Source organism: Orycteropus afer, unplaced genomic scaffold (assembly GCF_000298275.1).
Source record: "Orycteropus afer afer isolate SDZICR_OR568_19922 unplaced genomic scaffold, OryAfe1.0 scaffold00048, whole genome shotgun sequence".
In the NCBI taxonomy this organism is placed as follows: domain Eukaryota; kingdom Metazoa; phylum Chordata; class Mammalia; order Tubulidentata; family Orycteropodidae; genus Orycteropus; species Orycteropus afer.
The window spans coordinates 12,231,935-12,244,893 of NW_006921635.1; the positions used below are offsets into that span (position 1 = coordinate 12,231,935).

At 35.6% G+C, this 12,959-nt stretch overlaps 1 protein-coding gene across 1 annotated transcript in view; it reads right to left on the reverse strand.

Moving 5' to 3' along the window:
• TAOK3 (TAO kinase 3) overlaps nucleotides 1-11,429 on the reverse strand; it is a 110,246-nt gene extending 98,817 nt beyond the window's left edge. Inside the window, exons 1-3 of the mRNA XM_007938208.2 lie at nucleotides 11,310-11,429; nucleotides 4,040-4,111; nucleotides 3,547-3,648 (exon numbers count right to left, since the gene is read on the reverse strand). Of these exons, the coding sequence (XP_007936399.1) occupies nucleotides 3,547-3,648; nucleotides 4,040-4,111; nucleotides 11,310-11,429 (294 nt within the window). The remainder of the gene's footprint in view (nucleotides 1-3,546; nucleotides 3,649-4,039; nucleotides 4,112-11,309) is intronic.
• Nucleotides 11,430-12,959: the final 1,530 nt, after the last annotated feature.

A 12,959-nucleotide genomic window follows, 5' to 3' on the forward strand; every position in this document is an offset into this window, starting at 1 on the left:
TATATATATATAATTGTGATTTGGGTGAAAGTTTACAGAGTAAATTCATCTTCCATACAGCACCTCACATACAATTTGTCTCATGAATTGATTATAATTTACCACAATGCAACCACTCCCCTCCCCTCCCACTTCCTCCCCATAGTTACCTCTTCCCTGTGTCTTTCCCTCCACGGACTCCTGCCCCCACCAACCTGTCTCTCTGTGCATACACAGCCCTTCTATTCTCCCATGATTGTTCTTTCCAAGGAGTGTATCTACCTCAGGTAAATGTTCACCTCATATGCCTGTCTTTTGTTTGGCTGGAAGCCACAGGAGTGGGTTCAATTCCAGACCTGAAGGGCAACCAGGGCCTATAGTCTCAGTGGTTCCATCAGGCTCTATCAGACCAGCAAACCTGGTCCCCCTTTTTTTTGTTTTTTTAATGATTTTGAGTTTTGTTCCACATTGTTCTTCCACTCTGTCTAGGATCTCCTACATAGATCCCCCTCCGAGTGGTTGACAGTGGTAGCTGGGCACCATCTAGTTCTTCTGGTCCCATAGTCGTATACGCTGAGGATCACATGGTGTACCAGTCGTTTGGACTTAATTGTTTCCATGAATCTTTGGTTTTCTTCATTCTTCTTTGCTCTGGGTGAGGAGAGACCAATTGTTGCATCTAGATGGCTGCTTGTCAGCTTTTAAGATCCCAGTTGCTACTGACCAAAGTAGGATGTGGAACAGTGCTTGGTGTAGTATGTTATGCCAATTGAGCTTGAATGATCAATATATCTTGATTGCATGTTTGGTCAATTTCAGACTGTAGAAGCTGGTAAAAATCTTCAATTTCCTCACCTTTGGCTTTGGTGGTTGGTGTGTAAACTTGAGTAATAGTCGTATTAACTGGTCTTCCTTGTAGGCATATGGATATTATCCTATCACTGGCAGCACTGTACTTCAGGATAGATCTTGAAACATTTTTTGTCACAATGAGTGCCACGCCATTTCTCTTCAATTTGTCATTCCCAACATAGCAGATCATATGGTTGTCTGATTCAAAATGGGCAAAACCAGTCCGTCTCAGCTCACTAGTGCCTAGGATATTATCTTTGTGCATTCCATTTCATTTTTGACATTTTCAAATTTTTTGAGATTCATACTTCATACACTCCATGTTCTGATTATTAATGGATGTATGCAGCTGTTTCTTCCCATTTTGACTCATGCCACATCAGCAAATGGAGGTCCCAAAAGCTTTACTCCAACCACATCATTAAGGTCAGTTCTACTTTGAGGAGGCAGCTCTTTCCCAGTTGTATTTTGAGTGCCTTCCGACCTGAGAGGCTCGTTTTCTGGCACTATATAGGGCAATGTTTCAGGGCTATTCATAAAATTTTCCAGCAATATATCAGACATTGTTTCACTGCTATTCATAAGGTTCTCAATGGCCAATACTTTGAGAAGCAGATGGCCCCTTCCCTCTTCTGAGTCTGTCTCAGTCTGGAACCTCTGCTGAAATCTGTCCATCATGGACAAGTTTAAAAAAAATTTTCTTAAATCAATTGAGTATACTGATTATGAATACAGAACTTCTAAAAACTGAATAGATGGAATATGTTTATAGTTATGTCTATACTTTAAAAATTTTTAAATTTAAAACACTCAGTGTTTTTGTCACAAATATTATTTTCCCTATTATTCTATAATAGAAGGGCAAAATCCAAGTGCTAAATGTCATGCTTAAAGTTTTCAGAAAATCCCCCAAGCTCTCATTTGAAGCCTATTTACTCTTAGATTACACAGAGTGCTAATAAGCTTGGTTATCTAGTTTCTGTCTAGGAGTGATTTGCTAGGCTAATTCAAAAGGGCACATGATCTATGGCTGGTTGGTTGCTCCTGACACTGAACAGCTATAGTTGTTCTGCCTTTAAATGGTTTGGTCTGCTTTCTAGCTTCCCGGACTACTTCCTGATGGTCAAATTATTCTGGTGGCTATATGTACGCGTATCTCCAGCAGCTCAGCTCCTATGAGCTCCTTCTAAATAGCCTATCAATTGTAAACAGAAACCAGTTAACCAAGCTTATTAGTACTCTATGTAATCTAAGAGTAAATAGGCTTCAAATGAGAGCTTGGAGGATTTTTTTTTGAAGACGTGAAACACATGAGATATAGCACTTGGATTTTTTTTATATGTAACATTTACTCTGCCTGTCCAATATCCCTTTGTTGACTTCTCTAAGACAGCTGAGATTGCCAGAGATCCAATTTCCAGATAATGAGATGTTCTTTTGATGAATTCCTTTACTTAGAAAAGAAGCTCTAGATATCCTAAGCATTGGTGGGACAGAAACGTTTACCTTTAATCATTTGAAGACTGAATTATTTTCTGCTGAAACCATGTGTTTTCAGTAATGGAAGGTATTTTCAATAAAATGAAAAAAAGTTTCTGAGGAAATACGGATTTTCGTTCAATTAGTGGGACACATATGTTCTACGGTTCTCTGGTGCTGGGGTTGGTGGAATACGGTCCGTTCCTTCATGTTCATTCAGTTAATACAGGATCCTACCAGATAGCAGCATGCACTAAAAGTGGATAGGAGCTACCCACTAACAGAGGAGGGAAATGTATGTTGGCTTTATAGGAATATTGTATATAGGAATAACGTATGTTGCCCCATGGGTCATGAAATGGTTAAGAATACTGTTCGATATAGTCTGGAAACAAAAATTACATTCATCAATTAGAGATCATGAACAGGAAGGGACTTAGTACATGGTAAGCACTCAATAAAGGACAGTTATATTGGACTTTAAGTTGGAGTTTGCAATCTGATAAAGTGCAAAGTATAACATTTTCATGCTCTAAATGGTGCCTACCATGCTAACCTAAAGACTGACACATAATCATATAAATCATACACTAAGAAGATAGAGTAAAACAAAAGACTGTTTCATTTTAATACGCTAGGCCCTGTTTGGTAAAAATTACTGATGGTAATACCAAGCACAATTCAAACTTTTCAGAGAATTGGAGTTGGGGGGATGAGAAATGACAAAATAAAAAATTCTAGGATGGCAATAAAAGGCACTGTCTTTTGCTCTGACAAACAAATCATTATAAAATGATGTTATCTTTTAACTATTTCTTCATTGAGAGTTTATGGAATGGAATTCCCCCAAGGCTAGATGTCATATTTAATTTTATGGAATATATGTCATATAAGGAACTCTGGTGGCATAGTGGGTAAGGCATTTGGCTGCTAACCAAAAAGGTGCCAGTTCAAATCCAGCAGCTGCGCTAGAGGAGGAAGATGAGGCACTCTACTTCCATAAAGATTTACAGCCTTGGAAACCCAATGGGGTCATGATGAGTCAGAATCAATGGCAGTGGATTTGGTTTTGGTTTTATATATCATATGCCACATTTTGAGGTATTAATAACTGTAAAATAATGATAGCAAGAGTCAAATGGAAAACACTGGGATTGACAATATTACACATCAAATAGAAAGATAAGTTTTTTAAAACTAGGAAAAAAAAAAGGTACTAGAGGTTCTCTTACTTACCCAAGCAGTATGCTCTTTCAAGTAACAACCTTTGTATTCTATGGTATTGGGATGCTTCAACTGTCGTAAAAATTTGACTTCCTTAAGAATATCTTGCCATTTCTAGCGAAGTCAGAAAGGAAATGTTTTCATTTTTAAACTGGAAATAATACTTTATTATTAAGTATACATATACGCAATATTCTTTTTACTATTTTAAGTGGACACAAAGTAAATGTTTAATAAAGAAGAAGCTATTTAAACAGTGTTATTTCTTTAGTTTAAGTACACAGTGTAAATCTATCATCAAACATATTATAGTAAAGCCATTACACTAACCTGTGTCCTATCCTGCAAAATAGTTGACTGAGCTTGAATATTAGGAACACTTATCACATGATTTACAAGAGGGAAAAAAAAAGAATTGTGATAAATGTTTAAAGAATTTTTTTTTCTATTGTCAATTTCAAACTACCTGCCTAGGTCAGTTTATAGATACAACTGTGTATCTTACCTCATGTGTCTGCTTCCCACTATAGGACATTTTCTTAACTGCCACCACCTCGTTGGTATGAGCATTTGTGGCCTGTGTTGAGGACAGAGGGAAAAATAAAAGAATTAATAATATTTCAGCCATAAATATTTGAGTACAGACTCTTTTTTAAAATAACATTCTCACACTTCATTATTACTGCTCCAAAATACTCCAACTTTTGACATAGGCTAGGCAGACATTCTCCCCAAACTTTAAGGTACAGTTTCTCTTTATCCCTTTCCACATGTACACAGAGACATAACATTGAAAAAAGATTGTTGTTGTTGTTGTTTGCCATCGAGTTGGCCCTGACTCATAGCGACCCCTCCTTGGGTTTCGAGGCAGTATCACTACGGAAGTAGGAATGCCCAACCTTCCTTCCGAGGAGTGGCTGGTGGGTTTGAACCGCCAGCCTTCTGGTTAGCAGTCAAGTGGAAAAAAGAGATTAGGGTTTAGTAAAATACATTCAATCAAACAAACAAAAATTTCCTATTTCTAAATTATCCATACTGGTTTCACCATGCAGAAAGTCCATCAATGGCCAGTTAAATAAACATGGTGTGAGATCATGTAATAAAATAACTTCTAAAAGAATGAGGTAATCTATCTGTATATGTGGTAATGTGAAAAGATATCAAACATATAATTAGAAAGCAAGCTGCTTAGTATGATCTCATTTCTGTAAAATAGCAATGTGAGTATACATGTAGAAAAACTCTAGAAGAATTTACACCAGAATACGTATCAATGATGATCTCTAAAGCATCACTTTCTCCAATGATGGAAATGCTCCAGACCTGTACTGTACAATACAACAGCATGTGAAATGTATTATGGTGTAATTGAGGGAACGAATTGTAAAATTTTACTGAATTTTAATTCCTTTAAACTTAAATAGTTACAGGTGGCTAGTGGCCTCTGTTCTGAACAGTGTAGCAGAAGGTAAGATTAATCTTAAAAGAGACTTTCATTTTCAAGATTACTTTAGTTACATATACACATATTCGCACACACTTATGTATGTCTCTGTATATTTTAAAGGTTTCCTTATCTCAAATTTTCTCTACTTATTTTTTCCCTGCCAAAAATATAATAGTTAATTGAAAGAACATATGGAAGTCATAAATTACTCAGGTAATACTTATTTCCTTCCAAATTATTTAAGATTTAAGACCAAATAATTTTCTTAAAATTTTCATAAACATAAATACCAGTCATTAAACAATGATCTACTTTTGGCTTTCTTTTAATCACAGGACTCTGCATCAGAGTCATACCTTGATGTCTGTAAGCTGATTTGGTTGCAAGCATTACTATGATGGTGGACCAGTAAAGCTATAGTAGTGGTTCTGAGATGACAAATCAGAATCAGTGTAATTCACTCAGGAAAAATTTAGAAAAAAAAAAAAAAGCATCATTATTTTCTTAAATACAACTAATTAAGGAAGCTCCTCACTTATTACAATACCTTCTTTGTAATTAAAAATGTTAATTCAAACAATAAACAATAATTTACTGATGAAAAAAATAATTAAACCTCAGATTCTTGTTAAATGCCAAAATGCAGAAGAAACGGACACCTGCTAAAAAAATTTGTAACCTACTAGTCAGAACTCCACAAAAGCATCTGTGAGAGACTTTATTCATTTAGAAGATCCAGACTGACTGGTAAAAATAAAAATCTTGCACATTACGCTGCCTTTTAGTATTTAACATTAAGACTGTGCTTCCATGACAGCAACCAAGAAATACTGATGTAAATTCATTATTAAAACGACAATAGCGGGACTATCTAAAAAATGGATATTTGGGCAAAAATTAATGTACTGTGCAGCTTAAGGAGTCTAGGAAATATTTAGAACATGAGGAATTTTAACCTATAATTTTTTTTTTATCCTTAAACTTTACAAAAAGAAAAAAAACCCCACACAAATGGAGTTAGATAGTATTATCTCATTGCTTATTATAGTCATTGCTGATTTGGAGCTATAGAAGTAAAAAAAGAGTATTTATTTACATTTACAGAGTAATCACTAACTAGGCCTTGCTAAATCCTCTTGCTTACAGAATCTATGTACTGGGGTGGAGACTTGAAATCCTAAGAATATTTCCATATTGAATTGTTCTACAGACACGTGACATTTCTATGCAATTTTACACTGGTTAAATACAGAACAAGTTACACTAAAATTAAATTTTTTAAAATATCAATGTTTTAGTACAGAGAAAGGAAGCTATCAATGAGATGTCAGCTTTCCAGTGCTCCATACTATGTTATGAATGATGACAGCCTCTAAACGTCTCAAGCTTCATTTCTGCAACATTGATGTCTAACACTTCCAACAGTGTCAATGGCTAGATTAACTTTTAACAAGATCATTCATTCAAAAAATATTTATTGAGGATTTATTATGTGTTTCTGATACTTTCTTAACCATTCTCTTGCTGTCATTTAGGTTATTGTCAACTTTTTGCTAATTTATAGAGAAATATAAAATTAAACATAAGCTTTTCTTTTTGCCCTGTTTACTGAGTCTCAACTAAAAGGCAATTATACCCAGAAGAACAGAATGAAATTATTCGTTTTAGGTGGATTATGGATGATATGCACTAGAAACTTACATCTTTATAGTTGTATTTAAGTGAATACAAAAATGAATATGCTCAGTCCTTTCTTGTTTTCCTTTTATACAGTTTCTTACTATCTCACTTTTTATTGCTGCTAGTTTCCGAATTACTTAGGTAAGTACAAATACACAGAGATATTTCATCAAATTAATAATTTCTATTTTCTTTGAACATAACATATATTTTCAGCTGATTGACTTACAAGAGCTGTGACAATTCACTTTAAGTATAATTCCTGGCATCACTCTGAATAAAAGGTGCAAACCACAAAGAGGTTATGGTAGAATTAAAATGTTCATGTGTGAAAACCTTGGTTGCTCGATTCTAGTCTCTCTGGCTTGCCAACATGGCGATGACCCATGAAAGTAATAATTCACAGCACCACACCCTCTGAATTCTTCATTCCTTTCATTCACTCATCTGTTCATTCATTCAACAAGTATTGACTAAGTGTCCACAATTTGTGAGACGTTGGATTAAGTGCTGAGGCTAGAACTGTGAGTAAAGATGCCCAGTACCTAACTTTCCTCTGATAGGACAGATACACAGTAATAAAACTAACATCACAACAAAAGAATGTCAAATTGCTACTGGGACATGTACTGTAAAGAAGGGTATGTGTTACCTTGAAAATCAAAAATGGTTAAGGAAGTCAGGAAAGCCTCTCTGAAGAAATGAGGCTTAAACTGAGAATGAAAGGATAATCAGGGGTTGGGAAGGTGAAGATGGAAGGCAAAGCATTCCAGAGACCAGTTTGCATAAAGTCCTCTGATGGGTAACCAGTGAAAAATAATTACAGCTAGAACAATGTGACAGTGCAGTTCAGATACAGCTGAGAACCACATCATGAAGGCTGGCTACATTGCAGATTTTCATTTTTAGCCTAAGAATAATGCAGAGTCTCTGACAGCTTACAGCAAAAGGGTGATCAGATTTATAATTGTTCCCCTCCCCACCAAGCTCACTGTGGCGTAGAGAGAAGAGAGTGGAAGCACAAAGATCAACTAGGAGGTTTACACAGTGTCTAACTAAGAGATGTTAGAATCTTCTTGCTTACAGTGGTACGAATAACAAGAGGAAGAATATGTCAATAGGGAAGGAGGAATAATACCTATAAATATTACTGTGGTGGGTAGGCATATCCATCTTTACATGACCATTAAAAATAATAGCTTAAAACTTTTGAAAATTTTATACTAAAGTAGTAAATTCCCTTTAATCTGGTATTTAATGCTTATGGGTGTACATGGGCCTGTATGTGGGCAATATCTAGTTAATGATCATATTTCAATATCAAGGCCACCTAGGTATCTTTATAATTTCTACAAATAACATATATGTAGTGCCTACTGTAAATAAGGCAAGGAGCCCTGGTAGTATAGTGGTTGAATGCTCAGCTGTTAGCTGAAAGGTGAGTGTTTCAAACCTACCAGACGCTCCACAGGAGAAAGATATTGGCAATCTATTTTCATAAAGATTTACAGGCTTGGAAACCCTATGGGGCAGTTCTACTCTGTTCTATAGGGTTGCTATGAGTTGGGATTGACCAGACAGCAATGAGTTTGGTTTTGAGACAGGTCACTGTCTCAGCCTTTAGATTTGCAAAGAAATTTTAGAAATAGTGCTCACCTTCAAAAGGCATCCAGTCTAGATAAGCAGGCAGGATTTAGCCCAAAAAACAAATAAATCATTAGGTATTCTACTAAAATATTAATATCTCACTTTGCCTTGGTACAAATATCCTGTTAGTAAGTTTCAAAACACGTTTGGTTTATTCATACTAAAACAATGGAACTTTCAGAAACGTCTGGTTGCTTTTTAAAACAGAAAACTCAAGCAGAAATTGGAACTACCCTCTGACTGGTCAAGAAGGACTCAGAGAAAGAATTATAAAAAAAGTAATAGTCCAAAAGTAATAGAAGCAAAGTGAAAAAGTGACTAAATAATGTATTTCTGAGCAAATTAAAAAGATCACAAACGAATATATACAGAATGTTACCATGTTTAAAACCTTCACAACAGGCAAAACCAACTATATGTTTGACTGGTCCAGAAGTAAGTGAGCTACATACAAAGAAAAGAAAGAAAATAATCAGCATAAAAATCAAGATAGTGGATACTCCTAAGGGAAGGAAGAGGATTGTGATGGAGGAGGACAGAGAAGCTTCTGGGGGTGCTGGCAATATTCTATTTCTTGATCTGGAGTGGTTATAGGAGGATTTACTTTTTAATTATTCTTTAAACTACACATTAAAAATGTGTGTATTATGCACACTTCTGTGTGTATAATATACTTACAATTAATGTACTGATAGTTTTAAAATGATTTTTCAAAAAAGTATCTCTGTGAATAAGAAAAACTGTCTTTTGATCAGGCCTTAAGTGCTACTCTGAGCCCAAACACTAACATAGCAATGTTAACCAAAAGATCCGTTTTCAGCCCTGAAAGATCAGTTAAGGAAAAAATGAACCTAAGTGGCGGCCAAGTATTAAATGGGGGTGAGGGAAGGACAGTGGTAGTAGTGCTTAAGCAAAGACAGCAAGTGATGAGGGAGAAATCACAGAACATTCAGGCTGAAAATTTGGTTAGAAACAAAAGGGACAGGCTAAATAAAAATGCAATTCTTAAAATCTTATTTGGAAGGAAAACTAATGATAAGCACTACACCTAGATAGCAGAACGTCAGGGGCTACACTTGAAAGGAAAATTCAAAAAGGTTTTTTTTTTAATGAATAAATAGATAACTAGAATAAACATATAACTATTTAACTAGGTAGATAAATAAATACACACACACCTCACTTATCAACATGGTTAAGTTCCAAAGACCAGGTCATTATATGAAAATCGGCATTATGAGAAAATGGAGGATGACCATATCATTATGTAATTGCCAAGTTATATCATTCTATACCTGCCATATTACATCATTACATAATTACAAAACCACTGAGAATCATGGCCCAGCCAAGCTGACACATGACCTTAACCATCAGAGAGCCAGCATTACTCTCACCTCACATCTTGGTGTCCGTTATTGCCAGACATATGTTGCTAATAAGCAAAATAGTCAGATAGCAATTTTTTTTTTCACTATTGTCATAAATGTGAAATGTCAGATAAACAGATAGTTGATAAATGAGGGTAGGTATGTGTGGCTATATCTAATAATTATATCTGTATCTATCTATATATGTATGTATATAAGGACCTATGGTGGTGCAGTGCCTAAGGCATTTGACTGCTAAACAGAAGATTGGCAATTCAAACCCACAAGCCACTCCATGGAAGGGAGACTGGGAAATGTACTTCCATAAGATTTACTGCCTTGGAAACCCAAAAAGGGTCACTATGAGTTGGAATCGACACAATGGCAGTGAGTCTCGTTTTTTATGTATGTATATTTCAAACAAGATTTGAAAACAGATTGGATAAGAAATAGGTAATGTTGTTGTTGTTATTTGCCATCGAGTCGGGCCCGACTCCTAGCGACCCCTCCTTGGGTTTCCAAAGCAGTTATCACTATGGAAGTAGGATTGCCCAACCTTCCTTCAAGGAGTGGCTGGTGGGTTTGAACCGCCAGCCTCCTGGTTAGCAGTCAAGTGCCTTAGGCACTATGCTACCAGAGCTCCTAAGAAATAGATAATAATTAGTACTTAATGTATTATTTGCTTTAATAGACTAATATTTCCAAGAAAATGTTTGTTACATAAATGAAACAAACTTCTCAGTCATCCAGATTAAATTAAAGAACTATGATATATGTAAAGAATTTCAGGTGAATGAGCTGTGTTAACATTTTAGTTGTTTCTCATTCTTCTCATCAGGAGATAGTCAAATCCTTGGAATTTAATCTGATTCTAGGGGGCTAGCCTTGTACCCCTTAACTTAAATACTGACTTGACATCACTGCACTAAAAATCTTTGTCAGCCCATCTGTCTCAGTACCTGTCTTTCCTACCCATCCATTCATGGGACATTTATTGAGTTCCAGCAATGTGGCAGGCAATATGCTAGTGACTGGGGATATAGCAATAAACAAAATGGACACAATCCCTGTTCTTCTGAACTTAATTATTGAATAGAAGGAACATAAATGAATTGGGGAAAAAAAATCTCATGCATTATTATTTAATTATAATTATGACAAACGCAATAAAGTACAAGTACAGGGCATTGTGAGATCATAGAGAGTCCTAATTTAATGTTAAATGGTTGAACAGGAAAGTAACACTTCAGCTGAGACCTGTAGTATAAACAAGAATTAGAAAGGGATGGGAATGCAATGTGCAATTTTCTAGGTGAAGAGAATAACATATAAGGCACTGACACATGAAAGAGCTTGGCATATTGTAGAAACACATGGGGTTCAACTTCAAGCTTGTCACTTTGTTTTAGGACCTCAACAGCATATTCAGTTGATTTAAATACCATTGACTGGGATGAAGTCTAAAGCTGGGGCCAGCTTCTCAGCAAGGTCACTTTACTCCTACTGTAGATATCCTACTTTGGAGAACAAACATTAAAACCAAGCGTGCCTGGCAAGTGATAGCCAGAATATATAGAATTCCAACTTTTCTTAACTTGATTTACCTAAATGATTCTTTTGAAATTACTTACAAAATAAACTGCTCCAAAACTTCCATGTCCAATTTCATGCAAACCAATAAAAAGATCTTCAGGATCATCTTTGTAGAACAGATCAGCAATCTCTGGGTCCTTTGGCACCCCTTTAGGCATGATGACCACTTTACTTTTTGATATCTCAGTCAGTTTTCTCTCTCATTGACAACCTGTTTTTTGGTAAATCTTCAGCACCTGTGGAGAAATGAGGTTTGCCATTAAGTTCTTTGTAACAAATATAGTTTGGTAGCAATACAAATAAAAACTAATATTAAAAAGCATCTTTGCCTTGAAAGTTCATAATAAAAAGAAAAATAACCTCTAATAATAGTAACAATAATAATAATAATAATAAAAAGGTTAAAAATCTGAAAACACAATTTCTTTAAGGATCACATACAAGTGGCCATTAACACATGAAAAGATACTCAATATCATTAATCATTAGGGAAAGGCAGACTAAAATGAGAATGAGATATCATTTCACAGCCATTAGGATGGCTCTAATAAAAATTCAGATAATAACAAGTGTTGATGAGGATGTGGATAAAGAATGTAAAATGGTGCCACTACTCTGGAAAAGAGTTCCTCAAAAAATTAGACACAAAATTACTATTTACTGCAGCAATTCCACTGTTAGGTGTATACCCAAGAGAAATGAAAACATATGTACACAAAAACTCGTATAAGAATGTTCATAGTGGCATAATTATAAAGGTAAAAGATGGAAACAACCCATATATACATCAACTGATGAATGGACAAAGAAAATGTGACAAATCCCTATGTTGCTGTAAGGTGCTGTTGAGGTCATTCTGACTCATATTGACCCTATGCACAAAAATCAAACAATGCCCAGTCCTGCACCACCAACAAACATTGTTATCTTTCAGCCCATTATTGTAGCCACTGTGTCAATCCATTTCACTGAAGAAGACTCTTTTTCACTGACCCTCTACTTTACCAACCATGATGTTCTCCTCCAGGAACTGGTCCCTCCTCATAACATGTCCAAGTAAGTGAGCTGAAGCCTCACCATCCTCCCTTCTAAGAAGTATTCTGTGGTATTTCTTCCAAGACAGATCTGTTCATTCTTCTAGTAGCCCATGATATATTCAATACTCTTCACCAACACCACAACTCAAGTGCATCAATTCTTCTGTGGTCTTTTTTCTTCATTGTCCAACTCTCACATGCATGTGAGGCTACTGAAAATACCACAGCTTGAGTCAGGAGAACCTTAGCCTTTGCAAAGTGATACCTTTGCTCTTTAACACTTTAAAGGGGTCTTTTGCAGCAGAATTGTCCAATGCAATATGTCATTTGATTTCTTGACTGTTGCTTTTATGGGCATTCATTGTGGATTCAAGTAAAATAAAATCCTTGATACTGTCAATATTTTCTGCCTTTATCATAATATTGCTTATTGGTCAAGTTGTAAGGAACTTTATTTTCTTTATGTTGAGGTATAATCCATAATGAAAGCTGTAGTCTTCGGTCTTCATCAGTAAGTGCTTCAAGTTCTCTTGCCTTTCGGCAAGTACGGCTGTGTCATCTGCATATCACAGGTTGTTAATGAGTATTTCTCCAATCCTGATGCTGCATTCTTCTTAATATAGGCTAGCTTTTTGGATTCTTTGCTCAGTA